This window comes from Eutrigla gurnardus, assembly GCF_963514095.1.
Source record: "Eutrigla gurnardus genome assembly, chromosome: 17".
In the NCBI taxonomy this organism is placed as follows: Eukaryota; Metazoa; Chordata; class Actinopteri; order Perciformes; family Triglidae; genus Eutrigla; species Eutrigla gurnardus.
Window position 1 is genome coordinate 15784687 of NC_139928.1, and position 21581 is coordinate 15806267.

At 41.2% G+C, this 21581-nt stretch overlaps 3 protein-coding genes across 7 annotated transcripts; all 3 read left to right on the top strand.

Annotated features, from left to right (window-relative positions):
- Positions 1–1722: 1722 nt before the first annotated feature.
- Positions 1723–5786, top strand: LOC311027807 (histone-lysine N-methyltransferase SETDB1-B-like). Of its 2 annotated transcripts, none has more exons than XM_084031972.1 (8): positions 1723–2055; positions 2545–2625; positions 2756–3058; positions 3244–3417; positions 3731–3932; positions 4064–4137; positions 4721–4911; positions 5002–5786. In XM_084031972.1, the coding sequence occupies exons 1-8, from the start codon at positions 2025–2027 to the stop codon at positions 5107–5109; spliced, it is 1164 nt and encodes a 387-aa protein (XP_083888098.1). In that variant the 5' UTR covers positions 1723–2024; the 3' UTR covers positions 5110–5786. The 2 variants fall into 2 exon arrangements, with proteins under 2 accessions (XP_083888098.1, XP_083888099.1); XM_084031973.1 differs by having other exon boundaries at positions 2768–3058.
- Positions 5787–6826: 1040 nt separating this feature from the next.
- Positions 6827–11817, top strand: LOC311027635 (histone-lysine N-methyltransferase SETDB1-B-like). Of its 3 annotated transcripts, none has more exons than XM_084031739.1 (10): positions 6827–6900; positions 7494–7668; positions 7854–7960; positions 8088–8543; positions 8841–9011; positions 10016–10217; positions 10349–10422; positions 10780–10970; positions 11045–11169; positions 11262–11817. In XM_084031739.1, exons 2-9 carry the CDS (start codon positions 7496–7498, stop codon positions 11165–11167), a joined length of 1497 nt encoding a protein of 498 aa, XP_083887865.1. In that variant the 5' UTR covers positions 6827–6900; positions 7494–7495; the 3' UTR covers positions 11168–11169; positions 11262–11817. The 3 variants fall into 3 exon arrangements, with proteins under 3 accessions (XP_083887865.1, XP_083887866.1, XP_083887864.1); XM_084031740.1 differs by having other exon boundaries at positions 6847–6900; positions 7485–7668; XM_084031738.1 differs by lacking the exon at positions 6827–6900 and adding an exon at positions 7084–7377.
- Positions 11818–12369: 552 nt separating this feature from the next.
- clk2a (CDC-like kinase 2a) lies at positions 12370–21170 on the top strand. 2 transcript variants are annotated; one of them, XM_084032985.1, is made up of 13 exons: positions 12370–12531; positions 13694–13893; positions 14029–14314; positions 15420–15510; positions 16399–16465; positions 17055–17171; positions 17401–17567; positions 17858–17952; positions 18041–18170; positions 18942–19024; positions 19224–19303; positions 19413–19503; positions 19677–21170. In XM_084032985.1, exons 1-13 carry the CDS (start codon positions 12418–12420, stop codon positions 19863–19865), a joined length of 1710 nt encoding a protein of 569 aa, XP_083889111.1. In that variant the 5' UTR covers positions 12370–12417; the 3' UTR covers positions 19866–21170. The 2 variants fall into 2 exon arrangements, with proteins under 2 accessions (XP_083889111.1, XP_083889112.1); XM_084032986.1 differs by lacking the exons at positions 12370–12531; positions 13694–13893; positions 15420–15510 and having other exon boundaries at positions 14096–14314.
- The last annotated feature ends 411 nt before the right edge of the window (positions 21171–21581 follow it).

Genomic DNA, 21581 nt, shown 5'->3' on the forward strand with positions numbered 1-21581 from the left:
GAACTGTATGGACCGTTATTCAATTCCTGCTTAAGTATTAATAATGGCTTTACAAGCCAGGGGGAGGTCGCAAGGTGCAAGTGTGTTTTCTTGCATGTGTGTGTGTGTGTGTGGGAGGCTTATTTGTGGGCTGCTCATTTTTCCTGTGATGATGCTGAGAAGAAGGGGACAGTAAAGACTTTGGTAACCGATGACTGTCTTATGTAACTCGAGTTATAAGGAAGCTCAGAGGGAGCTGAGACGGAGATGCTATGAAGGCTTTTAAAAGGTTTGGATGGGTGGTAGAAAGAAAGACTTGAGCAACAGACGCCCGATGACAATGCAGAATGGTGAGTTTGAATTAATGCCTTTAGACTGAATTGATCTGTTCGCTAATATGGTTTCTCTTTGAAACCATAAAGTCGGACTTTGCTTCACGATTCGGTGCTGAATTTGTCTTTAAGCATGTTTAAACAAGATAAACAAAAGCTGTTTTTCCTATAATGTTTCTGTAATGTATTTAATGAGACCTATCTGTTCTTAAAACCTCAAATATCTGTTATGGGTGTGCTAACTAAGATAAGTTAATTAATCCAATGGCAAAGCGACAGAAAGTCATTGAGCATATATGAAACATTCTCTTGTTCCAACCTGTTTTTTGTTTGTTTTATGTGACAGTAACACAGATATCGCTGGATTTTAGACTATGAAAGCACAAAATAAGTAATTAGCAGAAAATATCTTCGGCCTTCCAGGATTTTGAGACAAAATGATGAATTATTGAATCGATAAATGAATTTGAAGATTAATAATGAAACGACTCATGAATGAAAATAATTACACCCCTCGGATTTAGGAAGATGACATGCAACAAAAGACCAGAATCAAACCAGGGAGAGTTTTGCACTACCAGGATGCTGAAGGCAATGCTTTCAGAAACAGGTCTTGTGTCTCTGCATTCAGAAGCTGTAACTTCTTTGTCTGTCTTTCTGATTTTGAATTTCTGGCATCAAGTCAACTGATCCCCACACCAGGAGCACCTGTACACATGCCTCTCCTACTGCTGGAGTGGTGGCGCTGAACTGACAGAAAACTGTTCAAGAAGGATCGGCATCGTCGCCCACATGGACCAGGCTTCACAGCCCGTGCCGCGGTTTGAGGTGGACGTGGACCTGGGCTTCGCTCTCTTCTTCCTCTTCATCCTGTGCTTCTTCCTGCTTGTGACGGTGGTCCGCTGTGCCCAGACTGTGGTGGACCCTTACGGCTCCATCTCCACCTCCACGTACCAGGAGGAGCAGATCACCTGAGAGAGGAGGGTGAACGTTTATTTGCTCCTCATGTTAATGTTAAGCTAAACTTAGATGCAATCATATATATATATATTTTCTATTTATATGTCTTCATATTTTCATTCATGATACAGATGTAAGTTGCACATATAAGCAAATTAAATTAAATAAATTTAAAAAGTAAAAAATGTGTCTGTGACCAGGGATCTTTCATTGATGATCTGACATTCTCTTCAGTAGTTCATTTTTAAAATCCTATATCTGAGAGGAAAATTAAGACTGCATTTGCTCAAGGAAAATCTCACAAATTACATTTGTTATTTTGTATAAACTATTTGCATCGAATGGATCATCTGAGTTTGTGATCTGTCATTTTTGAATGTAATTTGGATCTGTCCATCCACTCCATACCAGTAGGTGGTGGTAGTGGGGCTTTTCAGTTGTTGTCCTACCGCATTAAAGCATCGAGAAGAAGAAGCGGCAGCAAGCAAATACACAATAACAGACGTCTAAAATGGAGGAAGCTTGCGTGATAATTTTGTTTAATATACCTCATGAGCGGAACGAATTTGCGAGTCATTTTGCATAATTGTGTTTGATTTGACGCAAAGACGACGGTTTAAACTGCGTCTGAAACCAGTTGTGGTGTTTAGTTAGCTAGCTAGCGGTATTAGGCTAGCGGTGCTAGCCTCCTTGCTAGCTTCGCTGACAGCCAAACGTCGCCTCAATCGCAGCGACACAAAAGAATTAACTCGCATGCATCGCGGTGTGAAGGACATGACGACAGGTACGTTTGCGAGTTTTTTGGGTCCAAGTAACGTTTTTGGTCGCTAACGTCTACGCTCTTTGGAACCTAAAACAAGACTAGGCTTTAGCGTTATGCGACTAATCTCGGTGGGACGTTATTATGTAGGAAGTCCGGACACACCGACGCTCCTGTACGTTAGTCCTCTCATACGATAAAATACATTAATCAGCTGTCAACATACTGTATACGCATTAAGATACTCATCATATCTCGTTGTATTTTATATATGTATGTTATATTTTTATGGTTAGGTTACTTTTTGGCTAAAATGGTGAATATTGGTGACAACAGGACTCGTACAGCAACAAAAACAATAGCGCACATATTAGCTTAAAAACAAACCTATAACATAGTCTATAGTTTAGTTCCAGACAATTTACTGCACGCATAATTGTTGGGATCTATTGTTATTATTATTATTATTATTATTATTATTATTATTATTATTTTGAATTGTGTGTGTTGCAGTGTTTATGGAGGTGGACGAGATGGAGTCCGGGAAGAGGGGAGAAAAAAAGACTGATTATGATAAAGGAAGGGATTTTGATGGTAAGCACATAATTGTATTAATTGAAAAATACATATTGTAGTTTTTTATGAAGCTTAAGTTCAACCTTATTATGCAAAAATGACATTCTTGGTTATTATCATCAATTCATCAATGCTTTTGTCTTTGCAGAAAATATTTCAGATTCCTCATGTCACACTGTGTCCTCCGCAAACCAAACTCCCAGCAAGGAGACGCTGTTGGAGGCCGTGGTGGTGTTGAACCGACTTCCTGAATATATGATCAGCGCTCTACGACCACCAACGCCTCAGCAGTTCTACAGCGAAGACGACTCCCTCAGCAGCTCTGATTCTGATATGCAGTGGGAACCAGAAGATGATTCCAGTGGTTCTGAATTCTCGCTCTCAAACAAAAAGAAGAATGGAAAGCACCCTAATGCACCGCACACGAGCAGCAGACACAACAACAACAATGGTAATGCCATGACCCGGACAGCAACACCACAAAATGAATCGCCACTCACATAATGACACATTTTAAATGTTGACTTTTGAGGTCATATTTGTTTTTGCTTAAATGCCCATGACCAGTCATTCATATTTTACAATAATTCAAGCTTAAATACACATTAATATCCACATTTTGTGTTTTTCCTACAGTGCCAGAACCAGCCCCTGTAATAATATCATCGGCTTTCGGCCACTGCTCCAATGAAACGACGAAGCTCCGTCCCAACTTGCCAGAAGAAGAGATCAAAGTGGACATGATGGTCCTGGCCAGGAAGAGATCCATGAAATGGCAACGGGGGAAAATAGTGGACATGGTCACAAAGGGTAAGAAAATCTGTCTTTTTGGCAGGAAATTGTGCCTTATGCTCAGTAAGTACCCAACACCTGTGTTTTTACTGCTAGATATGTTGGTTGTACTTGGCTTTGTGAAAACAGTATAATTATTAGAGCTATAATCGATAGTCAATTACTTGATTTAATCTATTGGCAAATAAATAATTGACCGGGTACAGCTCTAGATCATTTTCATAGATGTCTGTATTACTCAAATTATAATAATAATAATTAATAACTATTGAAGCATACAAATTACACAGTGGCGATTTCACCAAATTACGTTTTATTTTTCTATTTGCAGAAGATGGACGGTTGAAGTACAAAGTATGTTTTGACGAAAAGGGGAAGAGCTTAGTGTCGGGCCACCACATCGCCTTTGACACCACACCGAAGCTGGAGCAGCTGTACGTCGGCGCTCGCGTGGTGGTCAAGTGTCAAGACAACAAGTCCCGGTTCCAGCCTGGTATTTTGGCAGAGCTCCCCAGCAGAAAGAACCGCTTACGGTTTGTGTTTGAGTGTTCGTCTCTACATCTGTGAAACACTGGAAGTATTGGCCATTTTTAGAATCAAATAATACCTAATTACAGAAAATACAAATGTATTGATTTGATCTCCCACATATTTAAATTTCCAGGTTCTTGGTCTTTTTGGATCATCACGTGCCGATCTATGTTGGGTTACCTTTATTTCACCTGGTGTGCAGACCACGTAAGTTTGGCTGTTTTCACACTCATGTACTTAACGATTTATGTGATTTACCTAACCAATCGCAAGACACCAACGTTTCCACCTCATTCCTAACGACTTTAAGTCAACACTAATGCATAGCCAAAGTTATGTCACAATGCCAGATGACCAAAAATCATCTCAATCGTGTTCTGTAACATGCAAGACTGGTGGTGGACCCTTTCCGACATTTCAGGAATACTCATTTCCCACCAAAATGTGTCTTTTTTATTTTTTTTAACACTGGTAATTCAGTGTTAAAAAACGTGTAATAAACTAATTTCCCATTTCCAGTAGACGAGTATATATATTTTTTCTGGTTTGTCACATTGGACATCAGGAAAGCACCACAAAACATGCTTAGTAAACAATAGAAAGCAACATAGAGACCAGAGGAAAATGTGTCATGTTTCCATCACTGCCTGTTACATAAATACCTGTTACTACTGCGGTTAATTGTCCTGTCAATGAAATGTTCCCACTAAAGACAAAAGCCTTATATTCGTGGGCTTTTTGGGGAAAAAAAGGCGCTTAAAAAGAATGACACTCTTTTGTTTTTTGACAGTGGAAGAAGTTGTGGATGACATTTTTAACAGCACGCACAAGTCTTTCATGAAGCAGTACCTGAAGGACTGGCCATACCCACATTTAACCCAGTACAGGCCTGGACAGAGTCTTAATGTGGAATTGGAAGGAGTCCTGCAGAGGTGTGACGTGCAGCTGCTCGACAGCAGCCTGATGCAGGTTGTTTTTCGGGTCAGTATGTCACACTGCCGTGGTTTAAACTGTTTATTTAAATTTCTTAAATTTCTGTGTTTATAATATAATTGTTTTTGTCACTCACAGGATACTCAATACAAGGAGTGGATCCATCGAGGCTCCATGCGACTTGAACACATGGCCAGATTTTTGGAAATGAAAGGAGCAGAAGAGCAGAACAGTGATTCTAACTAAAGACACACAGAACGAATGATGATGCGGCCCTGGAATCTTCAAAAACGACAGTGTAAGAAATTTCCATAGGGAAAGGAAAATCATTTTTTCACTAATATCCATTGTTATCACCCTGAAGTTATGTGCAATGGATTTATTTTTAGGAAACATTAAAGGAACATAGAAAGGAACAATAAGATTTGTAATTATGAGATAAGCGCACATGAATGACTCAAGCTTTTTTTTTTTTTTGCTTTTTTTTTTGTCCATATGTCCAGATATACTTACCTGGTGGATTATTATTTTTTGTGCAACGTTAAAACATTGTGGTATTCCGGTTTGTCCAGAAAGTGACAAATAGACAAGAATATTGGCTCCCTATTTTGTTTTTTATTTTACTTTGTCTGTCACAGGGGGATTTGTTAGAATACTGTGAAACAGTACTAAATTATGTTTTGAATGGACATTTCTGTAAATATGTTTCGCTAAATATCCTTCAGTTATATGGTTTTATTTGATTATGCATTATTTGAATTTTATGTCCTATTTACACTGCATACATGTATCCAACTGTTGCATTCAACAATGCGGGTACAACAACAATTGCTAGAATCTCGCAAGGACCATAACTTCCTTAATTATGCTCAACTGCTTCAAATGCTACATTTAAACAATAAAATATGGTTTGTTTTAGGGTTTTTGTGTGATTGTGTGTGTTTTTTAATAGGTCATGGAGCAGTGAACAGATAAGTTTTCAGTCTGCGGTGGAGTAAGTGTTGAGTTTCTACTGTCCTGAGGTCAATGGTTTCTTTGTCATTGTACAAGACATGGTTGAGCAACAGACTATAGTTGTATTTCCAGGATGGAGAAAACTTTTTTATGGTGGAGGATAAATATAGGGGTGAATAAAGCAAATATTCTTTGGGCTCTTTGCAGGCACCCCTTGTCATCTATATCACTGATGCTCAGATGGGTACCAATGACGCTCTGAATGGTTTTGTTCTTCTGTGAACGTGAACAAGAACTTGGCACAGGAATTTTGCCTTCTTAAGTTGTGTGATGATCATGTCGGGTTGTTTGCGACTTTTTTTTCTAAATTCAACTATGAGCTCCTTGGCTTTATTGACATTGAGGAAGTTGTTCTCTGAGCGGCACTGCAAGATTGATTTCCTCCCTGTATGAAATCTTGAAAATTTGACATGAACCTGGATCTTCTGGCTGTTTGAAGCCAGCTCAATTTATATCAGGACTGTTGACAGAGAAACGACTGCTTTAAAGGGCAAGTTTATTGACAGTTACCCTAGCTGGATCATTACCCACACGATTCGGTTTATGTAAGGATTTTAGTGAGAAAATGAATTATAATAATAAAGAATTATCACAATAAAATTGTCATAATGGAGATGTACCTATACTTAGTTATACATGATAAAACAAACTTAAAAAGTAGCACTTAGAACTGAAGAAAGCAAATGTCCTGACGAGAATAAAGCTGGTCTCTTGGTAAATAAAAAGAAAAGCAATAAGTTCTGATAAGTTATTAGCTATTCTTCAAGTTGCCCACTAAACCAAAAATGTAATACATATTTCATGTAATATATATTTATGTTGTATTTCTTTTTTAAATGTTACATGCATTTAATTTGCTTTAGTGTTTCAATAAAGTGAAAAAAAGGGCCACTATAAAAAAAAGGACATGTTGGTCGTTTGTGCGGACACTGGGGGGCAGCAGCGAGCTTACAGCTCGGCGCAGCAGCTCGAGGCGAAGAAGACAGACAACACTTTCCAAAATTCACTGATGCCGTACAACAGGTAAGAGTATTTGCAAACTACACGCTGTACGTTAACAAGAGAACGTGGTTTGTGGACGAGAAGTAACCGTGCTGGTATGATAAATAACGGCTCAAAGATGGTGTCCGGTGGTTTCTAAACTTCGCGGCTTTTTCGTAATTTTACCCCTCACTATTTTAATTTCGGAGCAAGCTTATAGCGATATGCCTCCTGCTCTCCTCCTGCCACTACATTTTGGACGGTTAGCTTAATTTAGCATGGAGAAGTAGGAACATACCAACACGTCTGTGACTGAGGATGTAGTCGATATTGTGCTATTGTTGACTCTCATCCCAATCACTTGTGTTGCTATTAGCCCCTAAGCTAGCCTTCTTAACTTGAAACAACATCAGCTCCTCACGTTGATGCCAACATTAAGGCGTAGTGGTACGGTCCCAGAGCTGGGGATGCCCATCATCCCCCTCCATCTCTGCTGCTGCTGCGCTTGGAGCCCTACCGGTCTTTGACATTGTATTATATTCATATGTATTTCAATTGGCAGTGTGCATCAAGAACAACAACAAATGTCCTTTTTTTGTAATAAGAATTTCGGAAATATCTCCCAGCTGTTGCAGTGATGATGGAGGGGGATGAGATCGAGATGAGCAAAGAGGAGCTCCAACAGTGGATCAGAGAGGAGGTAGAGAAGAACAAGCTGGTCTCTTCAGACGTGCTAGGGAAATGCAACCTGCTGCAATCTCTGCTGGAAAGGAGGGAGAAACGGGCTGCCCACCTCCAGAGGCTCAGTCGGTGAGTGTTATCCCTCCTCCATGCTCTTCTTTCCACCTCTTGTTAAAGCCCATACTGTCTGTTTGTTGGTCATCTTGTTTTTTTTTCATTCATTTAAAAGTGCAGTGAACCACTAGTGGTCCATTCTGTTTACTTTAAGTACAGTGTTTCTCCTCGTTCTTCGCTTGATTGTTTCTATCTTTCAGGGGTGTTTCAGCATGTGAAGCGATTGTAAAGGAACAATACTCTTTGCTGGGGTGGAAATACAGGGACACAGACTCTGATGATGATGAAGACAATAAAACGGGCTGTGGTAAGATGCAAATCGTTTTGGTTAACGAAAGATTGAAGATTGCACTGATGTTTTAACCACACATACTGGCTTATTTAAGTTTGTTTGTTTGGTTCACCTGTGCCCCCCACCCCCTCCTCTTTTGTAGCAAATGCAGTCCCCAGGTCTCCAACAACTAATGGCACTACTCCTCTGTCACCGAAGCTACGGGACAGTGAGAACCTCCATAGAGATAACGGGGAAAAAAGCTCTAACGGGCTAAGGAGAGAACCAGTGGTGGTCCTGACCAGACTTTCTGCACGTCAGATCAGTTCTTTATGTTCTCCGACGCCGGAGAATCACAGCAGTGAAGATGAATCCTCGAGCGATTTGGATTCCGACACGCTGTGGGAACCAGAAGTCAAGAGAGGTTCTCAATTTAGTTTCTCAAGTAGTAAGACTTTGCCACACAAGAGGAGAAACATAGATGAAAAGAATGAAAAGCGCGCTGATAGTCCTGCAACAGTCCAAGCTAGCACAAATGCTGAAGCTAAAAGCGACGCGACGGAAACATCAACACCCGAAGCGAGTGCCAGTACGGATGCCGTGAGCAGTGGAATGAAAGGTAACGGCCACAAAAACATCAACACGCCTACCAATCAATCAACTTCATGAGAGAAATATGTAATTTGTCACCATAGCTTGAAGTGTATGTGGTCCTACAAGACTTTGGAGATCCTTAGCTGTGATTCTTTAGGTTATTTGTAATTAAATATTGTCTGAAAGGTGTTTTAAGACGAGCGTTTTTGTTAGGCTTGAAGGTGTTAAAGGATTGGTATGTTTGGCATTTCTATGACTAGAAGTTTATTTACCAGTGCATCAGTGTTTCTATTGACATATGGCGTTCCTATTCCAATCCTAGGAGTGAGACCTGTGTGCAAAGTAACTGCCCTTTGCCAAACCTCGAACAACATTAGAACGACCCCTTGCACTGGAGTGCAACCGGGAGATCTCAATGTGAAAATGATCATCTTTGCCAGAAGAAAAGCCTTGACCTGGCAGCAGGGGATACTCTTGGAAATAGTAAAAAAGGGTAAGAATACAAGACCTGTTCGCCACAATACAGACTGCAATGCAAGACATTCATCTTCCACTTGACAGGTAGTCCCGAAGGCTGGGTATCGTTTGAAGATTTTTGATACCAATTCCAAACCGGATACCTTGAATTCGATACCAATGCCACACCTCTACTCTATGTAATATAGTGTATTATGTAGACATTTGTCCCTTTTCCTAATCCACATCAACCACTTTTCACATCGGCATAGATCCACAGCACAGCGCTTATTAAAAACTGAAATACCTCACCCTTAAAGTTGGTTGCTGACAACGTAGCATTAATAAGGCTATTTTTAAACTGCCACTGCAGTACTAACTCCATATAAAATGCACCGGGGATACATTACATAACTTCAAATTTAACAGAGAAGAGATGGGCAAAACGGCATCACCGAGCCGTTTTAAGAGAATATTCTCTGAACAAGCTCAGCTGAAAAACACAGAATCTGCACGTTAGCGTGTTGTTCACTACTGAGCCTGTTTGTAAGTGGTAACCATAACGACAAAATATTGCTAGATGCAACACATTGCAAAATCTTCTCATGGCCAACTTTGGCTCATTGAGTTATCATGATCCTAGCAGAGCAAATGGATTGTAGTAGTATTTCATTTATCTTATGTATATAATACAGTATCTTCCAATTTTTTAAAAGTAGGGATTTCGTCAATAGTTTGGCAATACACTCGTACGCAACCCGTGACTGAGAACATGTCCACACTAGAACAAATATATTGGAAAAACAGCAGCTGTGGTCCGCGGCTTTATGCCTTCAGGTTGTCAGCCCGTCCCATTCTCGTAAACTTGCTATTTATCAGCAATTTTGGCACAAACCTTCACTTGCAGTCATGATTGAAGGGTTGATATGGTTCACTGTTTTACCACGACAAAGACGAGGAGTTAGCCCATGAAATGTATGCACCACAAATTACTGCTGCCTGGATATGTTTGCTTATTTACATTTTTTTTTTTTTTTGCAGAAGATGGAAAGTTGAAATACAAGATACAGTTTAAGGAGAATGGGAAAATCCTAGTCTCTGGTCACCACGTCGCCTTTGCCTACAGACCAAGGGAGGAGCAGCTGTTTGTCGGTGCTCGTGTGGTGGTCCAGTATCCAACTGACAAAAGCTTGTTCTCCCCCGGTATCCTGGGAGAGCTCCCCGGAAAAAGCAACCAGATGAGGTTTGAGTGTACAAGGGATACATTTTAAAGATGCAGTCTGTTTTTTAAAATGTGAATACAGTGAAGATTTGCTAGATGCAATCTAGTCGCTCTACCCTAAGAAGGGTTGAATGAATGTTTTTATTTTCCAGGTTCCTGGTCTTTACTGATGAGCACAAGCCAATCTACGTTGGCATAGCTTTACTTCGCCTGGTGAGCAGACCATGTAAGTTTGGTGTTGTCATTCACAGAAACAGACAGTTTTATTACAGACACAAGGTTGGCTCTGTTGTATTTCAGGGTCTCAGTAAACCATGATGGTGATAATGAGCTGGCCTGTACAATACCAGGACCCTAAAACTAAAACAGCTAAATAGCCATCATTCATTTTTATTGTTTACCTCAAAATGTCTCATTTGAAAAAATGCACAGTACAAGTTAGCTGACAGAAATGGGCTTGCAGCATATCTCAACATTGGACCCAATACTTTATAAAACAGTATGATAAATGGTTGATCCCAGTTCCTACTATCCTACTAGCCGTAAGCAGAGTGACAGGCTTTGTTTCTTTTCCCTGTGACAGTGGAAGACCCTTTGGATGATATTCCAAATGGTTTCCACAAGAATTTCATGAGGGATTACATGAAGGCCTGGCCTAACCCGCCCATGACCCAGTTCAGGGTTGGACAGAAAATCATTGCAGAGCTTAAGGGAGTCCTGCGGAGGTGTGAGGTGCAGGAGGTCGACTGCAGCTTGATACAAGTTCTTGTTCTGGTCAGTATCTGTGAACGTCATTCTTTAAACTGTTGTATTGTGTGACTTATAGTAGTGTGTGTGATTAATCGTAGACGGATAAACGTAAGAAGTGGATCTACCGAGGCTCCACATGCTTGGAACACATGACTAACAAGAAGAAACCTTTGAGGGTGAAAAGAGGACGAGGGGAAGAAGAGCAAATGCCCCCGAGTTAATGGTAAATTAAATTCTTAAGCTAATAAAAAAATCCTTATACTATCCTTATATCTTATGTATCTCTTCTGTATTTCCCTGTCTTGTTTACTTCAGAATCCTCAAAGTCGGCACAATGGTGGGACGTGGTAAAGAGTGTCGGATGCTGTTCTCCATGATGGTGCCCCACGCGTTCAGTGAAAGTTTCTCACCAAGAATACACTCGGAGGTTTTTCAGTTGTCTTGGGCCCGATGAGCATCCACACTTGAGTTATCTTCTGGCCAAGCCAGTTAACAGTTTACATTATCGCTTTAGTATTTACATCACAGGCCTCCTGATGGACACTGTGGATGTTTTTCCAAGTTCCATAAGCAGACACACCTTTGACTGATGTCCGTTCAGATCAGACATGCTTGATATTTTTGCCATGTAATTGGTCAAGTTACTGTGGAGCATTTCAGTGTGTTTGCTCAATTTGTTTATCCAGATTTTTACTGTGGATTGTGGCCATGAATCCAAAAATGGCCCCAAAGCCCAACGCTATTCCTGGCGTCTGCAATGGTACTTGAGTGCCGTTCAAGATTTAACCTCATGGAGGGGCTGAGAAGAATGTATCATTTTTATGTGTTTTTAAGTGTATTTGTATATTTGTTTTTGAGTTCTTAAATAAAAATGAAACATCTCATTTTCATCAAGATTATTTTAACTATAACATATATTATTTATTTATATATATATATATATATATATATTATTAAAAAAATCACTAATTGGAAGTCAAAAGATTGAAATAACGAGTCAAAATGAATAAGTTAAAAGTGATTTACTAAATATTTTACTAAGTCAATAATGTGAACTTGCACAATGAAGTGTGTCACATTGATTTATCTCAGTGTTACAAGAATGGTGAGACTAAAAACTAATGAGATGAGACAAAACTCGAGTTAAGTGAAAAATAAATGTAAATAAATTGTCCAAACGGCTTATTATTAAAAAGTACAGTACATTAAAAAATCGGACTTGATACAATAAAATACAAGTATCTGTAAGAGTCCGGCTAATTATCTCAATGAGCCACTTTTCCTGTTAAAAACATGACAAACATGCCGTTTTTATTGTTAAAAATGAGTTCTGTCTGTTATTATCAGTAGTCATGTGGTCGTGTAGTCTGCATTCAGGATTGAAATACACTTTCGGCGCAGGGAGGCGTTACCAGCAGTCCGAACCAGAACTAGCTGTAACGTTACAGCAAAGGCAGGGAAAATAAGCTTGATGCTAGCTCGCAACAGATATTCGAAACGTCGGGCTAACGAGAAGGTGGAAGAAAACTGGAACGCCATCACGGATTTCCTGTGGGACAAACGCACTGGCCTCGCTGCTAAAACGGTAAATGCCACTTACGAGCCGTTAAGTATCAACGGCTCCGAGCAAACGGTTGGTACGCACAGCTAGCTAGAAAGTATCTGTTTTGCTAACTGTTAGCCGATGAACGTAGCTAAGCTAAGATGGCGGTCAAAGTATTTACATTAGCTACTATTGCTAGCAGGGCATGCTAACAGCCAGTATGTCGCTCGTTGGTCGGCTTTAAAGCTATTTTTTGTTGTTCACACGTTAGTGTTTGTAAACGGGAGATATCCACTGATAGTATCTTAGTGTCTCAGTGCTTACTGGGATGAACAGTGAACGGCAGCGTCACCAACGCATCGTCTCAAATTGTAGAAAATGAGCTTGAGTGTTAGCTTTGCTTGTTGAAGCGTATTATGAACAGTTTTTCGGTTATGAATCTAGCTTAGTTCATGCTTGGCGTTGACCGACTGTCGCATCACGCTATCTGTAGTCGAGTCACGATAGCGTTAAACGCCAGTTAACGTTAGTTCGTTGTGCACAGACGTTTGAAGCACCTCTGCATTTATACGTTAACGTATGTTGGGTTGTTTAACATGAAAGGGGATCGTGCAACAGGGTTATTAAAATGCATCCGGGCATTTGATCACTCTTTTTCTTGTCTCACGTACTTCGAGGCCTAACAGTTGCCTGTCTGGCTGCAGCTATTTTTGCACACAGTTATAGTTTGCACTCTTCGAGTGGATGCTCATAAAAGTTGGGAGCGTTGAACTGCCTGTTTCCGTTGTTGGCTGTATTCAAATATAATGTTACCTTTCTACACAACCAATTAAAAACAACATGTGTACCAAGCAGTTGTGGTCAATCAGCCCATTTGAGCTGACTTTCAGGAGTCATTTGTCATTTCCTGAAGGGTAGGTTAACTGTGTATTCACAGTTACTGAAATGACTGTTTTAGGCTGTTTATCCGGTTAGTTTGGGATTTTTTTGTGTACTACAACTTCCCATAAATCACTTTTAGTCAGGCAGTGACTAGCTGTCCCACTGATGGGAGAATTTGGCAAGAAGAAAAGCGTGTACCGGGGTACATGTTTGAAAAGCGGATCTCCCATTGTTCCCTTGTGGATTTTAATTCAACAAGTATTTCAAGAACTTTAAAGCGCATTTTTAAAATGTAATTTCTTTTGTCCTATTAATCCACCAGATGCCTCACAATAGACGCTACTCGTCTTCGGACAGAGATAGTCGAAGCAGCTACCAAGACCGTTACAGAGACCGAGACAGAGGTCGAAGACACCGGCATAGAAGATCGCCTTCTTACTCCTCCAGCAGTGAAAGAGACCGAGACCGAGACAGAAGGGGGCGAGGACACAGACAGGAAGGAAGCTTTGTACGCTCAAGGAGGTATGTTTGTGTGTATAGTGAGTTTCATGTGTTTTAACTGTAACACTGTATTTATGTATGCTTTTCTGTAATTTTCTACCACTTTTTTTGGGATGTTTGCATGCACGTCAGTCTTTTAATGTGTCTCCGTTTCAGTCGCAGCTTTGACAATCGCTCAACGGAGCAGCGGCCGTTTGACAGAAGATACTGCGAAGGATACAGACGCTTGGATCAGGGCCGAGATCAAGAACGTGACAGAGAAAGAGAGCCACATGGAGCAGCTGAAAGTTACTATCCACGCGACTTCACCCCAAACATGTACGACTACCGGCGTGGCCGCGAGAGGGAGCGTGAACGGGAAGAGTCGTACCGGCGGAAAGGCAGCAGGCGTAAGCACAAACGAAGGCGGCGTAGAACCAGGTCCTATAGCCCATCCTCCTCGGTGAGTACAGCCAGTCCTGCGATTGTGTCTTAACTCTCTTCATCGTCTCCCCTCCCATCTCTCTCTTCCACTCAGCTCTTTCTGTCTCTGTCTTTCTCTAACCATTTCTTCCCCACAGCCCCAGGAATTGGTAAGTAGGACAATCTTTATGATTTGTTTTTGTCCTTCCAGAGGGTTTTTTTTATTTATTTTTTTTACTTAGGTGGGTTTTGCTTAAATTGGCGCAGAGCATTTGGCAGAGCATTTTCATTTTTACACAAATACTCTTTCAGTAGTCCATTATCACTAATTATTAATGCTCTTCGTATACGCGGCAGTCACATCTTTCCTAACTTTTGCTTTTGAAAGCCTAGTCACAGATTGTATGTTCTTTTGAAAAGCCCAGAATGCCAGTGGTAACGGTTGGTTGGCCACGTGTTTACTTTAATGCTTTAGGCTGAAAAAAGTGAAAATGTTCTTCCAAACACTGTGCAAAAGTAAGATTATAAACAGAAGGCAGACCTTTTGTAAGAATTTATTGACATTCGGAATGTCTTAGATTGGTTAAAATGCATTTTTTTTGCGTGGGTTGTATTTAACCACACATTTGTAGAACGTAGTAAACATTAAAGCGAGTCAGGGGTTGAGTTTAATGTAGTAAATATGCTGGGGTTATCTTTATATACTTCCTGTTTGACTACATGGTTCTCTCATTTTTTTTCCATCTTATTCAATCTGAAAAGTCAACCTGATAAGTTTTGAATTAGTTATATTACTGTTTTAATTGGTTTTTGCGTTGATGAATGGATATGCCAGTTGCTTCCTTGTTTGTAAGCAGCTGTGGTTTGAGGTAGAGGGAGGAGAGGAGCAGAGGACAACATGTAATTTTTGACTTGTTCCCTTGCACTATATCCCTATCGTTATATATTTCCTTCACGTGGTGTCATGCGTGAATCGCTCCATGACCACCAAACCCACCTACAACCACAACTACCAACACCACCCTCCTCTTCCCTCCTCGTCCACCTGTGTGGCCTGATGGCACGGTTGCGGCCGCCCCTGAAAACCTCCCTGTTCCCTCCGGTCGTGTCATGACCTGCTGATGGCGGTTTGGGTGTGAAAACAGCGGAGCGACAGCCGGACGCGGGCACTGAGTGTGAGGGACGACGAGGAAGGGCACCTGATCTGTCGGAGTGGGGACGTCCTGCAAGAGAGATGTACTCACTGCCACTACTCTATCGTAACCATTCTCCATATGAGTATTAAAGCATAGAGCATTTACATGACATGGGAGTGCCTGATGATGATGATGCCTTGCTAGAATGCTCTTCCTCCTAGCTGAAATAGCAGGGTGGATTGCAAGAATGTTGAAGATTTTGAGAGGGACTTTAGATTCCTTCTCTTTTTTTTTTTTTTTTTTTGTTCTAGGATTTTAAGCTGTGGAGCAGTTTCTATGTTTCACAGGTTACTTGACTTTCCTAAACCTAGAATCCCATTTTCGGCCATTTGTCTCTGTTGTGTTTCAGCTTTAAAACTCTGGTTACAGTTGTAAATCTGTAACTTAAGATAGCTATTTTCCACTGTGAGGGTGTCAGGAATTTTCTTTCTTTTTTTTTTTTTAATAGTCATCTAACATGCACATCACGTTAAGTATCGGTTTAGTACAAGCAGCACACGTTTACACAGTACATTTACCACGTCATTTTAAAGGATCGTGTAATGTTTGGTAGGAAAACTAATATTTTTTTTATTACACAATACCCCTGTGTCCTTTTGGGCAAAGACAGCCTTGAAAGGAAATCCCCTTTTTTACAGATGACCGCAAATTAGTCATCAAAGCAAGGGAGCGCTTTACATTTGCTCCCGTATTTTCTTCACATGTATCACAGTGCGCTGCATTCAGTCACCATAGATAACCTCAAATTGTCTCAAGCCTGCCAGATTGAATAGGCAGCCATTCGAAAAGGGGATGGGCGCTAGAAATGATACGCCTGTCTACACTTTTGAATTTTGTATTCCTGCTTAAGTCCACATGTCTAACGCTCCTTGTTCTTTTTTCCCCGCCCTTCCTCTCTCTTCCTTTTTCGCTCTGCATTGTGTTGCAGATGAGATCGTCAGCACTTTGGGGGAAGGCACATTTGGGAGGGTGATGCAGTGCGTAGACCATCGCAGGTATTTATGAGATGACACTGAAAGGCTGTCGCCTGCTCACTGGTGTTGATTTCTAGAAACAAGTGTGTTTGTGTCGTGCCTGTCTCGTGATCAGGAAAAGAGAATTTATCATCCACCTTTTATTGCGGCTGTTAAATTAAAAAACCTCTTCATGTTGTTGTCTGTAGCTTGTGAGGTTGTTGTTTTTTTCCTCCTGCCTTTGTTGATAACATGGTGCAGCCAATTAGCGCTGTTGTCTCTTAGCCTCATGTAATTTAGTGAGATCATTTTCATGGTCAGGGCCTTAAGAAAGTGACATTTGTTTCCACGTCTGTTCACCAACTGAAGCTGCATTATTGCGATGCTTATTGCAAGGAGGGACTTCTCATATTCCCTCCTCTTACTGTAACTAATATCAATATCAGACACTTTGCTTCCACTTTCATATTATTGAGCGTTATGTTTTTATAGTGAAGTTAAATCATGTCACTTTTGTGGCCCTTCTCTGGGGCATATACTCAAAGTGAGGTTTACATACAAATGTAATGCATGTTTAGTGTTTTATTCTTCCCTCTATATTTGGCTTCATACTAATTTGTGTTTTTCACAGGGGAGGAGCATCCGTTGCTCTGAAAATTATCAAAAATGTGGAGAAGTACAAGGAAGCAGCTCGCCTGGAGATAAATGTACTGGAGAAGATCAATGAAAAGGACGCCGATAACAAATTGTGAGTTCTGACTGAGTGTTGTGGCTCTTAACCATAAGTATCACTGCCTGAACCAACACCATGTTCCATATCGGAGCTCAGCTATAAACTTATAGAAACTGTTCCTTTCCTGGCAAGTTTCCAAGATATATTGAGCTAGATTAGTCTCTATACAATGTATGTGGTTAAGCTGAAACTAAACGATCCATTGCATCACTGTCCAACTTCTTGTATCCTGTTTATCTTGCAGTCTGTGTGTACAGATGTATGACTGGTTTGACTACCACGGTCACATGTGCATCTCCTTTGAGCTGCTAGCTCTCAGCACCTTCGACTTCTTAAAGGAGAACAACTACCTGCCCTATTCCATCGGTCAGGTCAGACACATGGCCTACCAACTCTGCCTCTCTGTGAAGTGTAAGTTGTTGTTTTTGTTTTTTTTGTTTTTAATACAAAGGGAAGTGGTATGATCAGGAGACTGAAGAATGCAGTCGATGCAAGAAAGTGTATTGCTAAGTAAAAGCAACCAATTTAGCACATTCAGACAAGCACACCATTACACAGTGATATGCTTCACCGGTTACCTCCAAATTAAGTGTGGATTGAAATCCTCTGTTTTCTGTGGTAGACAGCCTGTGGCCACATGAGGGCATTGTATCACAAAAAGATACGATTTAACCCCTTTATTCATGTTTGTTTCTCCATAGTTCTCCATGACAATAAGCTGACGCACACAGACTTAAAGCCTGAGAACATACTATTTGTCAACTCCGACTTCACAATGTCCTTTAATGTAGAGAAGGTAAGTAAACGTAAAAAAATAAATGACTTCGTAGGAATGTCCACTGAAGCCCCAACAGCTCTGAGAAACACTGTTTTCTTTCTTGCAGAAGCGAGAAGAGCGGACAGTTAAGAGCACGGCAGTACGCGTGGTGGACTTCGGCAGTGCCACTTTTGACCACGAGCACCACAGCACCATTGTTTCCACGCGGCATTACCGTGCCCCGGAGGTCATTCTAGGTGAGGATGTCCACATGATTCATTGAAAACACTACTTCCCCAATGTTATGTGGTTACCGACCGATTACAGCGCCGATTACAGCTCCAATTAAGATAGCGTTGCCCTGTAGACCAAAGATGTCTTCAAGCTCTGTAGAAACAGGTTGCATTCTACAAGTTGAAACAAGTACAGCTCAGCGTTCTTCTGTTAAGAAGCACTTTAAGGTGCCTTGTTCTGCAGATAATAATGTCTCCTCTTTGCATCTACCATACATTCACAGTAACAGTACTTTTGCAAACCGCTGCCAAGATCAAGTTATGCCAGTTGATGTGAGGCACCGCACCACTTCAGTCTATGAATTATTGCCTACTCCTTTTGGAGGTTTTGGAAGCACGTGGTATTTATGTAATACACTGGAATATCCTATGTAGCTAAAATGCTGAGTCATTTGAATAATTTTGTGTGATTTCAGCAAGCATTAACCGCATTAACCAGCCCACATTTTCACTCCTCCGTGCCAATGGCCGCTGCTGCCGGAGGTGTAACGTTTTCAGACTGTCAATCCGCCTGTCACCCCCTCCCTCTGCTGTTGTGAATGCGACATCTTGATAGATTTTTTATTTTTTTTAATTTAGCATGAATGTCTGCCTGGACTCAATGATGAACTGATTAGATTTTGGAGGTCAAGTTCACTGTGACCTCACAAAACCTGTTTTTGGCCATAACTCAATTATTGATATGCTTGCTGTGATGTCCAGTTGATGTTCTAGTTTATTTATTTCATCCTTCAGAGCTGGGCTGGAGCCATCCCTGTGACGTGTGGAGCATTGGCTGTATCCTGTTTGAGTACTATCTGGGCTTCACCTTGTTTCAGGTACAATGGCAATGCTTGGTCGCAGTCAGACCTTCTTAAACTTTTTGCTCAGTTAAGACTTTTGGTATATTGATACACTGATCGTTTGGCCTGTATCTTACCAAACGCTGTATGTGGCAGCAGAACAGTAGTTAAACGGATTATCTGTCCGTCCCTCTCTCCTGCTGAATCTGGGTTGTGTAACTCATATTTCTTTCAGACCCATGACAACAGGGAGCATTTAGCCATGATGGAGAGAATCCTTGGACCAGTGCCCTCTCGGATGATTCGAAAGACGAGGTGAGAGAACAAAAACGTGCCAAAGTGATGAGACGCATGGATACACGTGTCGAACTATATAGAAAACATCATGTGCACACTGCTCACGCTGCTCTCCGTACCCACTCAGGAAGCAGAAGTATTTCTATCGAGGCCGTCTAGACTGGGACGAGAGCTCCTCCGCGGGGAAATACGTCAGAGAAAACTGCAAACCATTGCGGGTAAGAAGGCTGGATGAGGAGTGGGAAAGGAAGAAATGTGGTGATTAGCAGGACTGAAGACGGTGTATTGTACTGAAAGAACAAAAGCAGCTTTTCTTTTGTACTGCAGTTCTTCTCTTAACAGTCTTTCAGTATTCCTCATTGATCTTTCTTGTTTCCCTTTCTCCTGTCAGCGGTACTTGCTGTCGGAGGCGGAGGAGCACCACCAGCTGTTTGATCTCATTGAAAGCATGTTGGAGTATGAACCCACCAAGAGGCTGGCCCTGGCCGACTCCCTCAAACACCCTTTCTTTGAGAACGGGACGATCGGTGATGCGGGCAGCAGCAAGAACTGGGAGGGCAACCGTGACATCAGCCGGTGACCCACGAGCCTCCAAAGATAGAATGACAGAGGAGGAGGTCTTTTATTGATGGAGCAGGTGAACTATGAAGAGTAAACGGGGCTTTGGATGTGTTCTGTCGTTTATCATTAAAGCATGGACACCGTAAATTCCTGCTCCTGCACCCTGCCCCTCTGACGTCCACCTCTGCAGCCACAATAGGCATGTTTTTGCAGCAGAAAGACCAAAATACCCAAGATGACTGGAAGAGGGTTGAAAAGGATTCAACTTTTCTAGCCGTCACAGCCTCAACAGAGGACAAAAATCTTAAATGGAAGATTGTTTGTACCCAAAGTAGCCCTCTATGCAGCCCGTCTTCCTTTTGACTTCTGAACTACCGTCCGTCTATTATTTTCATCAGCACGTCAAGAAAATAATTCACTTTTATAAGAAAATAAGCACTACAAGACCGGTTCCACAAAAACTCAGTTTTGGAGAAGAAACGTCTTCCTATACTGAAGTCGAAGGAAGGGGTGAAAAGAAGACAGGGCTGTACAATCACTGCAAGTCCTCATCCATGGGATTCTCGATGGAGACATGCTAGATATTCTATTATCCTATCATTGAACTCAAACTGAATATCACTTTTCCTTGTAAATTGTGGGTTATCTCCAGCAGAGACGGGTGTTTTGAGTTTTTGTTTACTATTTTGTTAAGTGAACACTTGCTTTATATTATAATTTTTCATGTTTCTGTTTGTACGTCCATAAGGATGACCCCTTATATGGAGACTCTTGCCCTTATTCTGGGGTCGATAGGTCTTCTATTATTTCGCCTATGAGATGATAATGGTGATGGACACTCCACACACAAACACACAGGTATCTGAGACCTGTCTTATTGATAGTTGTTTGTTATGTTATGCAATGCTTTCTGTGTGCGTGTCTGGTGTCCAGGGGTGGGATGGTGTTCATGTTGATGTTTTGCTCAGAGACTTCCTAATAGTTGAGCATTGGTCATGGGAATATTCTGAAAGACTGCCTTTTTCATGTGTGATTTGGTCAGACCTGAAGTCTCTCCCTTGAGGTTAAGCACACAGCTCCTGATGGTAGCCAATGAGCCACACACAAATCTTGTTGCCAGTATTTATTTTGAGTTCCAATAGGTCAAAATACCCCCTACCACCTGTACATGAATTTTTTTTGTATGAAATTAAAGCGTATAAAACTGTATATATGTACGATTGTGTAGAATTAAAGTTAAGTCCTCCTTACCAAAGGCTTATGGTGCTCTCCGTATCAGTTCAGGTCTCTGGTAGCTAAAGGGAGGCTTCTGTCTTTAAGTACATCACTGTGTCTGAGTCCATCTCTTAGCTCACTGACTAATACCACTGGGGCATGAAGACAGATGTGGCAAAGGACAAGGGAAAAGAAACTTACCACTTTTATTAGGGCCCGAGCGCCGACAACGTCGGGCAGCGAAGCCCTATTGAAACTGAAGGGATTTTTATTCTTTTTCTTATTACGCAAGTTCGACGGCCTTTTTGGGGGCCTTGTCATATTCAGAAGTTGAAAAAAATTGCCATGCGCATTTGGACTGGCGAAAAATGTGAGATTTCATAGTTGGCCACAAAAAAAGTTGCTTGCTAGCGCCACCTAGCGCCTTGTAGGCCACACCCCTCACACAGTAACTCCGATTGACACAAAATTTGGTACACATGTGCAGGCAAGTGTGCTCTACAAAAAACCCTAAGGGATT